The 17,052-nt window shown below is 36.7% G+C and overlaps 1 protein-coding gene across 1 annotated transcript in view; it reads right to left on the reverse strand.

Moving 5' to 3' along the window:
* The window catches only part of adgrv1 (adhesion G protein-coupled receptor V1), a 223,078-nt gene that overhangs the window by 138,375 nt on the left and 67,651 nt on the right, over positions 1 to 17,052 (reverse strand). Inside the window, 16 exon segments of the mRNA XM_036598204.1 lie at positions 833 to 1,097; positions 2,058 to 2,138; positions 2,330 to 2,476; positions 4,095 to 4,273; positions 4,431 to 4,558; positions 6,322 to 6,497; positions 6,959 to 7,224; positions 7,357 to 7,498; positions 8,429 to 8,567; positions 8,680 to 8,758; positions 10,266 to 10,353; positions 11,303 to 11,466; positions 12,634 to 12,813; positions 13,961 to 14,060; positions 14,364 to 14,494; positions 16,632 to 16,841. Coding sequence (XP_036454097.1) covers positions 833 to 1,097; positions 2,058 to 2,138; positions 2,330 to 2,476; positions 4,095 to 4,273; positions 4,431 to 4,558; positions 6,322 to 6,497; positions 6,959 to 7,224; positions 7,357 to 7,498; positions 8,429 to 8,567; positions 8,680 to 8,758; positions 10,266 to 10,353; positions 11,303 to 11,466; positions 12,634 to 12,813; positions 13,961 to 14,060; positions 14,364 to 14,494; positions 16,632 to 16,841 — 2,475 coding nt within the window.

The following is a 17,052-nucleotide window of genomic DNA, read 5'->3' on the forward strand; positions in this document are numbered from 1 at the left end:
TTTTTCCTAATGACATTCTACACTAGCTCTGTTTTCTCTGGTATTTCTACAAGGTACATTTCTGACCTCGAATCAAACAAAAACAAACACACACACACACACACACACACACACACACACACACACACACACTCCCCAAGTCTGAAGTGATGGTGTGGTTCAGACCAGTGCTGTGCTGACACTCCTACTAGGATAAAACCCGGCATAAAATTATAAACCTCTAGACTGGCTGTGGTCTTAGAAACAGGCCTGGCAGAAAAGCAGTCGTTTACCACACTTACGATCCACAGGCGCATGTTTTGGCTTTGGTTCCTCACTATAGTTCAGTGTAGCCTAAATATGCATCGGAGTCTTCATGTCTGCTGTTGTCTGAGAACACAGTGCTTGTTGTGTCCACATAATATTTGTACACTATAGTTTGTACACCATGCAGACTATAAACATAGAAAATTCAGCTGGTCAACAAAACATAGCCTACCATTAGCCTAGCCTTGTTAGCTCTGGGTTCAATTGGCCATTAAATTACAGAGAAGATACTAACTTCTGCATTTAACCCTTTAATGTTGAGGCAAAATAGCATCTATTTCTGCCTTTTCATCAACTCCTCTCTATTAATAATCTGATTGTTCAATGCTGTCGACATATGTCTTTCGATACGTAAAGAACATGATCTAACAAAGCTGAGAATTTGCAGATTTTATCCAACAATAAAAGCTCCAATTCCACTTACTTTTTCTTTTTACTATGGCCAACATGGCCATGCACATGTCCCATCTATTCTGGAGATTTTCTCTGACTCACTGAAAACAGATAAGGTTAAAACCAGAATTACCTTCAGTGACTACTAGCAGGAACGTATCTCCTCCCATGTGAATGGACTCCATTTGTTTGACTTTAGCACTGACTGGCAGTGGCTGGGGGTTCTGGAAGCTTCCATTGCTCCACTGGTAGATAAAGCAGGTGGATGAAGCTTGGTTCCTGCAGGCAGCGAGGTACTGTCCGTTTCCACTGGCCCGGATGAAGGGCGAGAGAGCGGTGATGTTCTGCAGCTCCAGAGTGTGAAAGAGGGAGAGAGAACTTCCAGCCCACACAAACACCTGCACAGAGAGAACGCAATGTAAAAGCTTTACCAGCAGTGAACACTGTCACTGTCATAAAATTCCCTCATAACCCCTGAAAGGGTCACTTTACTGGAGACAGCAAAAAAGTTCTCCTGACAGCAATTATTATTATTGTAAGTATTAACTAATTACTAATTGTAATTATTGTAGTAATTATTCACTACAATAATAATTATTATTATTGTAATTATTGTATTATTATTAACAGGATTGTTCTAACTTTAATACATGTATGAATATGTACAAACTGGGTTTACTTGAACCCTGAAACATTACATTGACACAAACATGCCACAAACATGTCATGACCGACATCATATAAAGTCATGAGTTGTTATGACAGATTATGTCCAGTAATATAACAGTCTCATGTTACATTTACTGGTAATTGTCATCAGACAGACAATGTTTGATGTTATGATGGCTAACTAGAATATACTTAGCAAACATACATATATCATAAACTATCATGACATCAAACATTCCAGCATCTGTCATGACAATTACTGGTAATAGTAACATGCCACAGATATGTTAATAATCATACTCTCAGAAAAAAAGGTAGTAAACTGTCACTGGGGCAGTACCCCTCTTGTCACTTGGGTGGTACCCTCAAGGGTACATCTCAGTACCTTTTGACTCAACTCACCCCGTCTCGTCTCCAGGCTTTTTATTTTATTGTTCTGTTTAAAATGTTCGGTTATGAAAAGGTACAAATACACACTTTTCACCTGAAAAAAATTATTTAAGGTTCACAATTGGACCTTAAAACCACTGTTGTACCTTTGAGGGAACATTTACATTGTTTGTACCTTGATGATAGAAAAATGTACCTGCACAGAACCTTTATTTCTAACAGTGCAAGGTACAAAACCAATTATCTGGCATCAGTTGAAAGATTAAAGTTACACACACAGTTGGCTAGATTCCCCTAACCTGGTTCGAAGCTATGAAATACTGCTGAGACTTCACTGAGAAATGTTTAACATCGCTGCTTCCCACAGCCAAAGTCTGCTCCTAGAAAAGAAACAGAATTGTGACCACATTAAAAAACAGAGACATCTATACACGAAGACAGAAAGCTACTGTGAGATGTATTACCAGCTTTCACAAAAACATTCAGTGAATCATGAGTAAAAATGGAGAGGAAGCTATTGTTGGTGTACGGCAGTGAGAGAACACAGACATGGCGACACTGATGGACTCACTAGAGTAAGATTGAGGTCAGGCTGGAGGCGGAACAGGCTGACATTGGCAGCAGGCGACTCTGTGGTGTCTCCATGGGACACTGCCACATAGGCGGTACCATTTACGGTAAAACCCACACAAGAGGAGGGCCTCTGGATGCTCACGGACTACGACAGCAGAAGAGAAGAGTGGCATGGAGTTTTCTCATGTTTCTTTAAAACATTTATACTGGCTCCTCATACTATCATCTACATTTCATTTCTATGAATTATTGATTAAGTAATAAGGAAAAAGTAAGAAAGACATCTGGACTTGTCTTCCTAAAAGTGCAGCGTTGAAATCATCACATCTATGAGAGCAAATGTGCTCAAATTGATACTGACACTACTATCTCAGCAGGATCTTTGTACTAAATCTGCATTTAGGAAACATATTGCTTATTGCTGCTTTAACCCTTAAACACTTGGGTGTTTTGCCAATTGTTGTTTCTGGCTAAGGGGCTTATTCATCTAGCACTTATATCTTAATTTATACTACTAATTGATCTACAAATGGCAATGATAGTCTAGAAGTGTCAAAATGTTTTATTAACAAAAAAAAGTTATATTTTAACATTTTGTTTATCAAAAATGGGTAACATTTTATTTAAACTCTACATTAACATAACACTGTCATGACAGTATGTCACATGCTAAGTTTTGCTGCATATTATAATTAGCCATCTTAACAAACAATATTCATACACAATATACATCTATCATGACAATCCGTCATGGCAGCATATTAGATCTAGTGTTCAAATAATGTATTACCAAATACATTACCAAAAATGGATAAAAAATGGAAACAGGCTGCTAGCAACACTAGACTGAGCCCCTGATAATCATTGTCAATTAAATCTTTTATTTCAAGCTCATTCCCATTAGCTACAGTACAATGGGTTACAGCTTGATAATCGGCTGGTGGGTCGATCTACCACAACTGAAGACGACCTGGCAGGTCATATTGCAGATCTCACATTCAAGCTTTTATTTAAACCATGCAGAGCTTGCAAAACTTTTATGCAACTCATGACACTATGCCAATTTCAAAGCTGTGTTGCAAATATTTCTAGTTATAATTCTAGTTATAAATAAAAGCCCTGGCAAGTTTAACTGCTTACAGAATGTCTCAAAGAAAAATGCCACACAACTTGCTCTCACTGGTCTAAAGTGGTCAGATTGCATAGTGTTAAGGCTTGAATGTAAATTTAAAAATGCACATTTTTTATGCACAACTTTTAATGTCATTTTCACACTTTTATTCATAATCAGATCTGGATTTTCTATTATTTTGTTAAATTCAGTAGTATAATGTGACCAAAAGACTGAATTATATGTAATATTGAGCGATAAAAACTCACATTTTAGCCAAATAGTTTGATCAATGAAAAATATTCTTCAGATTTGTGCTCAGGCAGGCCAGGAGATGACATACAAATGATATTCAAATACAGTACTAAGCATAATCTTTAAATTAATTAGTTTCATGGTAATGAATTCCCTTGACAGGTTAATTTTTATTAACTTCTATTTTTAACTTTATTCATTTATTTATTAAATAAATTTTATTTTTGTTTAGAACCTGATAAGGCAAAAATTAAAAATGTATAACTAAATGACTATCAGGCACATTAATTGCATGATTGCTTAAATAAAATAGCAGTATCTGCTTCATGGAAAGCCATGACTCGACCTGTCAGGCTCTTGGTGAGTCAGTGTGGAATGACTCTGATGAGTCTCATACCTCAACAGGCACAAACACTCCCTGCCACATGTAGAGGGTGACCTGGTCCTGGACTAGGCTGCTGTTTAAGCCCCCGAGCCTCAAGAGCATTGAAGAGTCTCCACTGGGCACAGAACACCAGCCGACAGGCAGAGCGTCTCTGAAGCGCTGATACACAGCCAGATATGGATAATCGCCCTCTAACAAAGCAATGCAAAGTTCATTTCAGTACAAACTGACACAGGTAATATATCTATAGACACACAGCTGTGGTGCACAGTTTGCTATAAGAACATTAAACAGTTACAGCATAAACTTTACGTGGTACACAAGAGGCTGTTGGTGTAATGTTCTTACTCATGCCAAAGGCTGTGTCTGACTGCGTCTCAAACTCCACACTGACTGCAGAATCCAGCCCATTGCTGCGAGATACTGTCAAATACACCGTCTCTGCAGTCTCCTCTACTGTCAAAGAGCCCAGAGTTCTGCACAAAACACATGCACACACATAATAGGACAACTGAGCTGACACCAGCGCATACAAATTTGATGAACTCCAAAGTACTAGATAATTATTTTGGGTAAAATGACAATAAGCTTCAAGACAGTTTACCTAGATTATACTGAAATGCTGAACAGGATCCAAGTATTAACTGGGTATGTGGTGCACACTTCACAATACTATGTCATTATTTCGGGATAAAACTGCACCAAGCAGTTATATGACAGAAAAAGTTATAATTATCACCTTCCTAAATATCTCATAAATATTTATGAGATATTTCACTGCATCCTTTCCCAGTTTAATAGCTAGAAACCTGTCATTTCATTGTAATTTAGTTCGACTGACATGGTATTTACCATGCAAGTAATCCCATAACTGAAAAGGTCTTAGGCAGCCAAGAAAAGTTTAAACTCACTCTTAAAAGGGACTGTTCTTCAAGAGTGCTTTAGTAAATAAAATGGTTCTACATAGAACCATGAACACTCAAAGAACCTGACTGCATGATTAAAGGGTTCTCTGCATCATGAAAACGTTCTTCAGATTGAGGGAAAATGAGCATGAACATGCTATAGATGGTTCTATATAGAACCATTTGAAAAGGGTTCTATATGGCACCCATAATAGTTAAGCTTCACATCGTAACTACAGAAAAAACCATTTGGGGTGCTATATAGAACCATTTTCAAAAAGGTTCTATATAGAACGATTTACAGCACATTCTTCATCAATCTAAAGCATAAAACCCTTTAATTATGCAAACGGTTTTTTGAGTGTTCATGGTTCTATATAGAACCATTATCTTTACTAAAGAACCCTTGAAAAAACACCTTTTTTAAGAGTGTATTTATCTGGGCAGTAAGCATGATTTTATCTGTAATCACACTACATAACGTGAGAATATATGCAAATAAACTTAATGTAAAAAATAAGAATTTCTTGTTTTGATTTAAGTTATTAATATGTTGGTTAGAATATAAGAGCATAGATTTTGTTCCTGACTTCTTGGCCACTGTATGGATAAGTTAAACTGCACCAGCAGCACACCTGATTTGATTTAAACCATGATTATGTGCAATTTTTTTTTGTTGAAAATGAAAAAAGTAATATTACTGAGTCAGGAGACAATAAAAACATGCTGAATGGTGTCCGTGCACTGCCGCGAAAAGTAAAGTAAACCCTCAAAAAGTATTTAAAAGTCAGAGGCATCAGGTCGGATTACACAGGAGATTTTCAGGCCACATCATACGTCTTTACATATTAACGTTACATGCAGACACAAAAAGAAGATCCTGCTCGATGTTTAGCTCTCAAATACTAAACCAACATTATACTGATGAATATATGATGACAGATAACTCAGTTCTCCTTGAATACGTGCTTGCAATAATCAGATTCATCCGCTTGGTGTTCATGTTCTCCGCATGTGTTCTTCTGTGTGCAATTACACACTTCCACCAGAGAGGCCTCCAAATCCCCAAATCTTAAATAGTGTAGTTTTAATAAGGATTGATTAGATGAAGCAGGTACAGGATGGTAACTGTAAATACTGGGCTTCCTTGAGGAGAGATCTGGAAATGGCTGAGCTAAGACATTGACAAACAAATCACAATGTATTGCTTCTTTTTTTGAAGCACTATTTCATATAATGTTAGTGTGTTTTTATAGAATTGCTTACTGCTTAGATCAAAACATTTTCTCAGATGTCTAAGACCTTTTCACAGTACTATATATGTAGACGTGTACCTGTTGCTGGAAGGAGCTATTCTGAAAAGTCCGAGAGGAGCCTGGTTCTGGAGCACAGTGATGAGCGTCTGAGTGGGCTCTCCCAGTCGTGCTCCTCCAGTAGGGCTGAACAGAGTCACTGTAAAGGTCTCATTCATTTCCGGTTCTGCATCTAAAACTGCCCAGATCTCCAGAGTCTACAAGCCAGGACATCATTCAATAAACATAACAGGCATTAGTTATACTTTCAAGTAAGCACCTCTTTGTCAAGAAACATACAGGGCAAGGTGCTCAGATTGACCCACTGATCCCTCAGTTATTGATAGTAGATGATAAAGTGATATTTCTCCAGAAAAATAAATACATAAAAATAAATACATAAAATAAACCACATAGAAAATAGTATGAACTCCATTTTTTCACTGGACCATGTCTTATGACTACTTATTCTAACAAAGACACACAGTGTCACAGATGAGAAGCACTGCTCTTATAAAGGACCAATGCCTTGAGTAGTACTGGGGACTTTTTTTAGCCTGCTAAATGAGAGTGAGTGAGTTACTAGCCAGGTCTATAAGGTGCTACTGGTATAAAAACAAAAACTAAATGAATTTTCAAAAGTAACCCATAACTGCTTAGTCAGATCTCTTTTTCTTACCTTATACCTAACCCCATCCTCCAGAACAACAAAGCCCTCTGATGGTGTGAGGTCATCGGTGTAGAGCGTGCCGTTGGCATCAGTAATGGAGAACTGCACAGTGACTGTGCCGAATATGCCCTGCGGCGGATTCCGTACAATGTAGAGAGTGGCCACACTCTGGCCAAGACCGGACACTGAAGTGGGCTCCCTCAGCAAGAAGTGCTCACTGTTGTTGAAGGAAATAATGCCATGGCCATCGTCATTGGCCAGAATGGTCACAGTTGCTATGGAAAATGAGTACAGGGGAAAATTTAGTGGACTTGATGGATTTATGTTGGATGTAAAGGTGCAGATAGAATTGCTGGGCAGCTAATAGTTATCTACTAATCAAATTTATGCTTATATAAATTACTAACCAGTAGTGTTTTCTCCAAGCTCGAGCCCTGATGACGGGTTTGTCAGAATGAGCTGAAACTTCTCATCTCCTTCTGGAATGGGGTCATCCAAAATCAGCACCTCTACAAACTTATACCTCTCTCCGTTCACAAAGTGCAGCATCTGCAAGGGAATCATATTTGAATTCAACATTTTTTTTATGCATAATTGAAACAAAATCATTCAGACTGGACTGATGTGAAATGTTCATTCTAGAAAAAAATATTTACAGTAGTGGTTTTTAAGGTCTCACAGAAAGTTATTATGTGAAATGGTTAAGATTACACTGCCTGATGCCTGAAACCTTTTTTTACGTTACTTTTGAAATAAAGTTTTTGCCAACAACTTATTATTTAAATAAGGAAAACATATTTCTTCAAATTAACTACTAATTCCTCTTTAACTCTTTGATGGCTCTTCTTATATTTTGTTTCATTATTTTTCACTTGAGGTGGAGAAATTCTCGTGAAAGTGCAGATTTGAAACTTTTAATGTGTTTGTAAGCAGAAGAAAAGATTTGTTTTATTATGAACTTGATAAAGGTGTGGTTAGCACAGCTTTGTTTTGGGTGTAAAAATTATTTGTGGTTATTTTTTGACATTGAAGCTTATGGATAGAAATGCAGTCAAAAAGTGCAGACTAGAATATAAATTCAATGTGAATTTCAATGTGAATGTCATTCATTATGTAACTACACTGAAGAAAAAGTGCACAGACTTTACTCGATTCAAATTTGTACACTGGTTCTACAAGGATAAAATCTGTTACATTATCATATTTTTTCTCATTTTTGGCAAGAATTGGTTGATGTCAATTTATTTATGTGGAACATTTGAATCAAGCAAAGTCAACCTTCTCTTTTTCAAAATACCTACATAATTATAGCTTATTTTATAGTTGTATTTCAGTGTTTATAAATGAATACTTAATGTAAACAGAATAAATAATACAATGGCAATGTTAACTGTAGACTCCTAAGGTTAATATTCCAAACAAATCATGACAATTGCATGAAGTGTACAGTAGACAGTAATAAAAGTATTTATAACTCACCAATGCTGTAGCATTGAAGTCCAGGCCCAACTGAGCCTCTAGATTTTGTGCATAGAAGAAGACAGAGACATTTCCATATGTCCCAGCATGTCGATATGCCACCAAAGTTAACACTCCAATTGTCTCATTCACTTCATAACTGCAGGGAAACAATAAAACCACATTACTGCTGACCGGAGGACAGCTCCATGGCATATGAGAAGAAATGTTACAGTAGTTTGTGCATTACTATATTACAGGTGTGCTCTTACTCTATGCTTTGCCAGCCAATGATGCCCCGGATCCCATCGTTAGCATTAATCCTAACTTCTGCTACCAAGCCTTGAGTATCTGTTAACATATTTAGTCCACAGCAGCAACCAATTACACTTCATTACAGAACATAATGTAGCATTTCAATATAGAATGCAAGATTACAGACAAAAGTTAAAGTGACAGCCGAATAACCAGTTTGATTCTTTCATGCTATACAGGAACTACAGAGCTAGATCCATACTTTTGACCATTTTTATAGATAATACAGATAATCAACTACAGTACTGTGCACAAGTCAGAGATCACCCTTCACTTTTTATATTCTGGTCAAAACAGCCATTAATTACAAGTTATTCATTTTTCAGGAGATTCATTTTTTAAGGAGATTAGATATAAAATAATGCACTTGCCTAAGGAAGGTTATATTCAAAGGACAATAAAAAATGAGTTTCCAAAACTGGAGCTTAAAATAGGATTAAAACATTAGAGGAAATGGAACTCCTAACAACCACGCAAGAACTGTTTGGCCACCAAAACTGTCACCATCAGATAAACAGTACTGAAAGCTTTCACTTTTAAGAGAGAGAAGAAGGTCAAGCTCCACTCTTGTTTCAGATCCGAAAAAATCCACAGGTGTTTCTGTCCATCCTTCCACTGTGGGAAGACAACTCAATATTATGAGTATGAAAGGATGTGTAGCCATCAAGAAGCCAATACTGAGAAAAGGAAATCGACAAAAAAGAAGAAAAACTGAAAATCGAACAAAAAGCTGCTGGTCTTCTCAGAACAATGGACTGACTACCCCAGAGTCCAGACCTCACTAAAGGTGTTTGGGATTACTTGGACTGCAAGAAGCAGAAAATGCAACCAACTTCTAAGACTAAACTTTGGAGGTGTTGAAAAACTGAAAGCAGCTCTCTCAAAAGAAAGAAATAATGGAAGTTGTAATAAAGATCAAGGCTGGACACTAAATACAAACAAAAATGTAGTTTGCTGATGTGTGTTCTTTGTACTTTGCTGTTAAGCAATGTAAATGTTTTCTGTTTTTGTTTTTTTTTTCTTACACTGAAATATCAGTAACTTGTATTTGATGGCTGCTTTAACTAAAAACAAAATAAACAAAATGCTGCTTTTTTTATACTTTTGCACAGTACTGTAGATGATCAGCTACATTTGGGGTAAGAAAAAAATATATAGATTTGATTTTTTCCACCAAAATATTTCTTTAAATACATTTCAGACAGGTTTTGGCACTTTACACCTAGTAAAGCTTGGACACTGCGTCCACTAACAAATGTGTTCAACAACAGCAAAGCGGAGTCAGTGTAGGCAGGCTTTGCATCTACATCTCGTGATTACAGGCAAGCACAGAGAAGCAGACATCTACCATTACCTTTCAGTGTATAGTGCACCTCTAGTGAAGGGTGAAGAATGAAGAAATGAAAGAATGAAGGAACAAAAGAACAGAGCTGTTCAACAGTGGTTCAGAGTATTAAGAGAAAGATGACAACAAAATGTCACTGTATGAAACTGTATGGAGGTTTAATAACATGGAATCGTGGATATTGTCATTTGGATGTACCTAGCTTAGGCGCAGTTGGAAGTGTGCTTATCAGAACTGCTGATGTGATGTTGATCAGAAAAAATTCCTGCAGCTCAGGAATACTGTCCTGTTAAAAAGCAGAAATCAACATTTCAGGACAATTGGAAGCAAAACCACAACCTCATTGTAAGAAAATCTCTCTAGAGTGGTAACTTTTCCCTACAGAAGGAGAAAAAACATTCCTAACAGCTGTTAAAGGGCCCATATCCCACATTTTTCCTGCGTTTATTTTTCCCCTGATACCCACTTATGACACTGTGTGCGTTTATGTACACTCCTTATAACTTCAGTGTAAAAAATTTTTAAACTGCCGTAGGCTGAGCAACCAGATATATCTAAATGCACTGCTTTTTGTGACATCACAAAAACAACAGTTGAAACTGATCTGTTTTGCTAGTTCATGTACCATATTTACTGGGGAGTCAACAGCATGTTTTGAGGCTTTGAGCTTAAGGACCAGTATTTTCCCTTGAGGTCCTTGTATAATGTTTGTGTTTTTTTTTCTCAGAAACAGTCATAACATGTTTACATGACTATTTTTCAGCCTCTCTTTATGCCTTAGAATTGAACAGGCTGTTTTTGTTGCTGTGTCTTTAAGACTGATATATGTAAACAAGCTCTTCTCTGATTGGCTGACCTGTATTATGCCTCATACAAAGAGTCCAGGCTGAAACGCTCCTTATAACTTCAGGGTAAGTGGGCAAGGCTAAACAACTGGCTGTTTTTTGTGACATCACAGAATAAACGAGTTTAAAACAGGCTGTTTTTAGAGTATAGTTTTCACATATGGACTGTGTGGACTTGTAAGAGAATGGCATGTCTTGAAACAGTTACATCAAACAGTTTTAGTACTAAAAAGTGAAGGAAATTCAGTTTTCCATCATATGGGCCCTTTAACAACATTTATGTCACTCTTTTTCTAAAGTGATGATACAATAAAAGGCAACACTTAAGTAAAATTAAATATCCTAAATTCTACATTAATGTGTCAAGAGAACTTGCCAATACAGACTTACATCTATAATAGTGATTGGGATGGACACAGAAGTCTGGCCATCCTGCATGACCACGGAGCCAGAGACATACAGGAAGTCCTGACCAGGTTCTGCTAAAGCCCCCTCAGTCTGCCTCAGGTCCTGCAGAGACCCTTTCACTGTCTCATAGCTGATATTTACTGCTCCTATAGAGAGAATCACAACACTGATCAACCTCAACAATCATAAGATCTGCTTCTTAGTGATGTAAGAATACACTGACAGTGCCGATTCAGATGCATCAATTTTTTAATGTTAGAATCAAATGAAATTCAACAATATTCAGTAAAGTATGCACTCATTTTTGGACCAAGATATTGTTTTCTGACAATTTTCAAATGTATTTGATTTCATGATGTTTTTATGAGGTCGTCTACAAAAACAAACAAAAAAAGTAGAAAAAAACATGGTCACACTGCCTAAAAGTCAAAAGTTTGAACAGATTTGATTAAAAGTATATTTTCATTTTGGATCTAAAAGCTTACGCTAAAATACTTCTGAGACAAACATAAATCATGAAGATGAAGCTCACAAAAATGAAATAAATAAACCAGTCAAAAGTGCTAATCAGACAGAATAAGTTTTATATGGGAAGGTGGGGTAATGCCAGTTTACCACCCAATAATATTTATGAGGAATCTGCAAGGGATCCAAGTAATCTTGGTATAAAAAAACAGAAACAGAGATGGCTTCAATTTACACACTGCTTTTACTCCTGAAAAGAAAAGAACATTTAATTTAGCTGTTATTTGGTTTACCCTGTCTAGCTGTCTTAAGTGAATTGTGTCATTAGCATTGTGTCAGTGTTATCAGCTGGGGAATACAGCTAATACAGGTAAAACAATACATATCAGCTGGATTTTAGGCTTAGAAAAGAATTTCTCCAAGTCTGTTGGAAAAACCTGTGGAAGCACTGTTTTTACTTGTTGGTCACTGTCGAATTCCACGTGTTATTTCACAGGCTCAATATCTATATGATTTTATTATTGTCATGAAAACTTAAAAAAGTAAAAAAAAAAAGAACACATAAATAAAAATAACCCTTGTCAGAGTGAAGAATTCAACCCTGATGTGAGGTTGTCATCCACTACACCATCAAACCTCCCCGTGTCTATGAGTAGGTGTATCCAAATGCTTCACAGGTACTATATGCATTTAATATACCTCAAAAAATCTTCTTGTTGACTTTAAGCAATATTATTTATTCCATGGGCATTTTAAACATTTTACCCACATACTTTGTGTAGAGCATCTATTTTACATCAACATTTTCTGCAGTATGTCTTTTTATTCATGCTTTTATAAAAACAAACCTGAGGCTCCAAATTCTCTGTTAATGTAAATCCTGATTGTAGTGTTTTTCTCCTCAGTGGATACGCTGCAAGAGGATGGAGCAATACTGAGCATTCCAAATGGCTCATCACTGGCCTGTACACTGACCACTGCCTCTCGGCCTTGAACATCCAGAGCCGCTACACCTGTGGCTGTTACACCTGTCAGACAGAGAAAGGAGTTAATCAGCTATGACAGACATAAATTCTCAATGTAATACACTTTTGGGCCTGAAAAAACTAATGCTGATGCTAATCCTGAAGAAATGCTCACTATGACCAAATATTACCATCAACAATCAGGTGGATGTTTTCAACTATTAAATTAATGTTAACAGAATATTTCAAATTGTAATAAACTGTTACTATTCCTAGGTAGTGAAACCATGTGTAAAGCATGGACAATGGGCTAGCGAATGTTGAATGTTATTACTGGGGTGGGAATCACTATAGGCCCCACAATACAATATCATCAAAGTATTTGAGCCATGATAAAATTCTATTGTGATTTTTTAAGATTTGTGTTAAGTATAACACAATACACAATACTGTGAATGATGCAAATTATTCCTGCCCAAAAAAACCTTTGCTTTATCCATTAAAGTTTACATTTTGTTCATATCACTTCATATTCAATCCAAACAGAACTGTGCAACAGATATTTCAATATTTAAAACATCCAATTATCTAATTATTCAAATGCATTTGGATAATCTATTAGTCTATGGGCTTATCACACGTTCAACATAATAAAATATTGATAGTATTTTTAAACTCAAACCCTATTATTAAACTGCATACATTTCTTTCTCACAACCCTAGTTATTACACTTGTTAATACTACGCTAATATTTAAAAAAGCAAAGCCTGTTTTATCACAAAAAAAAAAAAACTGTTAACCCTCAAATACATGCAAAACATGTAACAAAATACTAGAGCCCAGAGAGACTGTGAATTACAGTGTTTTTACCACAGTTCAGGGCTGCTGTTAGGCACAACACAAAAGCACAATACAACAAAATATGTTCAACAAATAATGTAATTTAGTTTTAATCATAGAGAATCACAAAATGTCTTCCTACAAGCAGTATAGTTCATTAGCAGTCGGCTATTGTTGCGCTGATTTTAGTGACTGTATGTGGGCAAATGTGTGAGTTTTGTTTTTTGTTGTTTTTTTTTACAACAGTTTAAAACATAGCTCATCAAATTAGACTTTAGAACTACAACATTATGGTGTTATTTTGTTGCTGTCAATAAAATCTATTTAAAATTAAAATTGTTGTGTAGCAAAAAGAAAAACTTTGCATACCCTTAGTTTGAATGTTAGAGAGGACAACTCTGTACTCTTCTCTCTCCTCAGGAGTGCCATCATCCAACAGTTGCAGCACTATAGAGTCATTCAGCATCCCCTTTGGCCCAGAAGACAGCAGAATACAGCACATGACAAAAACCAGCCTTTATTAAAGCACTTATTAGTGTCCTAGTGTTTTTAACACAAAGCATTCTTACGGCTTACAGCCTCTATGAATTGTACAGAATTAGTTCAAACTGCAGTCCAAAAGTAAGTAAGTAAGTAAGTAAGTAAGTAAGTAAATAAATAAATAAATAAATAAATAAATACCCAAAGCACAAAAAAAAGTCAGTTAAAAGTCTGAAACATGGTTTGACTTTGAACCAATTCGGTTCAATAATCCATATATACATATTTGTACCTCACTGAAGAACAGAACTCCAGAGATATCCACAAACGTCAGTGAAGGTCGAGGGCCTTCGATTCTCCACTCCACTGTGACGTTTCCTATTGCAGGAGGAGTTCTTTCCACCAGCAACGGCAGCCTCTCACCTGCCACATACAACAGAGCACTGATCATTTCACTGTTAATCATGGAATGGATGGCACCTTCTAAATGATATACCTCGCTTTGCTCAGAAACATGGAAATGTCAAGCACTGGAACAAAACTAAGCTCATAAAATGAACCATCAGTAAATGTTTCTTAATCCTTATAAGTTGCAATTATCATCTGCAACAACAAAAGCATGGTGCCATTTCATGTGAATTTCTCACTCATGACTCATTAATAAAAACAGAGAAATTCTGTTAAACTTTTAATTAATGTCACATCTTAAATTTGCAGGAAGAAAATAAAAATGGCTTTTACTTTTTTTGCCATGTTTTTGTTATTTTGTAACACAAACAGAAAAAGTCAGATACAGAATGTAAACAATGTAAATGTAGTTCATTATGTAACTATGCTTTACTAAGGCTTACTAAAGCTTAAACTACTTTTCATAAAGGCTGCTCAGTACTGTATTACACAAGGATAATGGAATTCACAAAGTAAAGTATCCAGGCGCTTTGTCATGCATGTATAACAGCTCCAGCCTTTCTTTCAGTGTACCAGCTGTTCTGACATGCCTGCAGGTCTCTCTCTTTGTCTCACTGTAACAGTGCATCACTGGTTACTACGGAGTGAAACCTGATCTTTCAATTACACAGGTGGGTTTCAAATGCCTATACACACATACCTACAGGATAGACACCATTAATAATTAATCCCAACAGAATGTGCGATGCAAGATCAAGGGGGAGATGCATGTAGCTGTTGTAGAGGAAGACAAAGAAGCAGAAGAAGCAGCAGAGGAAGCAATGATGCAATCCTCCTGGTTTCTAGTCCCGATACCAATCCGAGTCAATTAATATTCATTGAATATTTGCCTTTTTGTAGACAACACAGCCACACAGTGCACACTTCAAGCATATTACGGTTAGTACAAACGATTAAGTACAGGTAACATCCTTTCAGAACAAAATATTGTATCTGCATTTTTCATTTTTTTACATAATTTGAAAAAAACCAGCTGCCTTTTACGACATGCAAAAAAAATCATTATGAATGAACCGGTAGATCAAAATTGCTTGGAATAAAACCTCTTTACGTTGACTTCCATTGAAAGCTATGAAAGTTTTTTTCCTTCTCCTGTACAAGTACCATTTTTGAGACACAGCAACAATCACTCTTTAATCACTTAGGTTTATTTTATCCATCTGCACTTTCTGTACCCCCTATCGCGCATCTTCAACATCTGGACACTCCACACCTAGACATATTTATTCAGTATTGTCATTACATACTGTTACCTGTGCCTCCTTGTACAGTCATTATTGCACTGCCTTTAACATCTCAGGTTATAGATATTATTCCCATTTTTTGTATTTTTCTATTTGTATATATGCCTGTAGATATGATTTTTTATATTTATTCTTCCTGTTATATTGTTTTCTATCTACTCTCACTTTCTGAAATGATCATTTTATGGTGTGTTAAACATGTCACGTTCATATGTAAGGTTGCTCTAACACATTACGTACTCCTATTTCTTGGCTTTGAATGTGATGTCGCTGCTAAGTGTGTAACAGCAGTCCACTCCAAATTTATGTGCAGCGAGTTTAACCATGTTTTGAAGAAAAGCGGCCAGCTCAGCCACAGTCAAAACAGTGCCGCTGCAGATATTAGTGGCTGAGTTTCCCCTTTAAAATAGTCCCCTACTGCTGATATTTAGACCACTTGATAACTCCTGAAAACATGCCTCACTCCCACAAGTTGTGGATAAGGTCCACTTAAGTCACCACTTTGGCATTAGGTAGAGCGCAATGGAGAAAAACAGCTGGTAATGCTTTACTTAAACCTTGCTTAGTTTAGTAATATAACAGTGTTCTGTTCCCATTATCGTTGTCATGATATATATCATAATGTTTGATGTCATTACAGCACTTGACATCTGAAATGACATGTTTATAGCAAGGTTATGTCAATGTCTATGTGGGCAGCATTCAAGAAAACTGTTATCAGAATTGGATCAGATTTCACACAGTCAATCCCAATTAATTAAGATATGCCTTATTTGGCTCAATATCAATCTTTCAGGACAGATTTTAATGCAAGCGCATGCTGGCAGGGGCAGCATTAGTGTACTCACCTTCTCTAACTATGACTGATCTTGAGGCTGGGTTGAAGCCCACCAGGCCAGCTGCATGGTCGTTGGCGAGGATGAGGATGGTGACAGTATCTGAGCTAGGAAGAATACGGCTGCCACCCTCAGTCCTCACCAAGCCGATCCGTATGGTCTCATTATCCTCCGCCTCAGTGTCATCGGTGATGAAGAAGTCAATGGTCTTCCTCACGTCCCCTTTGAGTAGATAAAACACCAGAGATGCACTGAAGACTGTCTAGCGCTCTCTGTAATGTTCATAACATCAACCATATCTGCATTACTGTAGATGGCACTGTGGTAAAACAGGCCAAAAGTATGGAAGCAAGTTGTGAGTATTTTAAAGTTTCAGATGTATGTCCAACATGCAGCATGTTTACTGAGATTCAGTTTAATTAAAGACGGTTTT

The sequence above is a fragment of the Colossoma macropomum genome, unplaced genomic scaffold, assembly GCF_904425465.1.
Source record: "Colossoma macropomum unplaced genomic scaffold, Colossoma_macropomum, whole genome shotgun sequence".
Taxonomy (NCBI): Eukaryota; Metazoa; Chordata; class Actinopteri; order Characiformes; family Serrasalmidae; genus Colossoma; species Colossoma macropomum.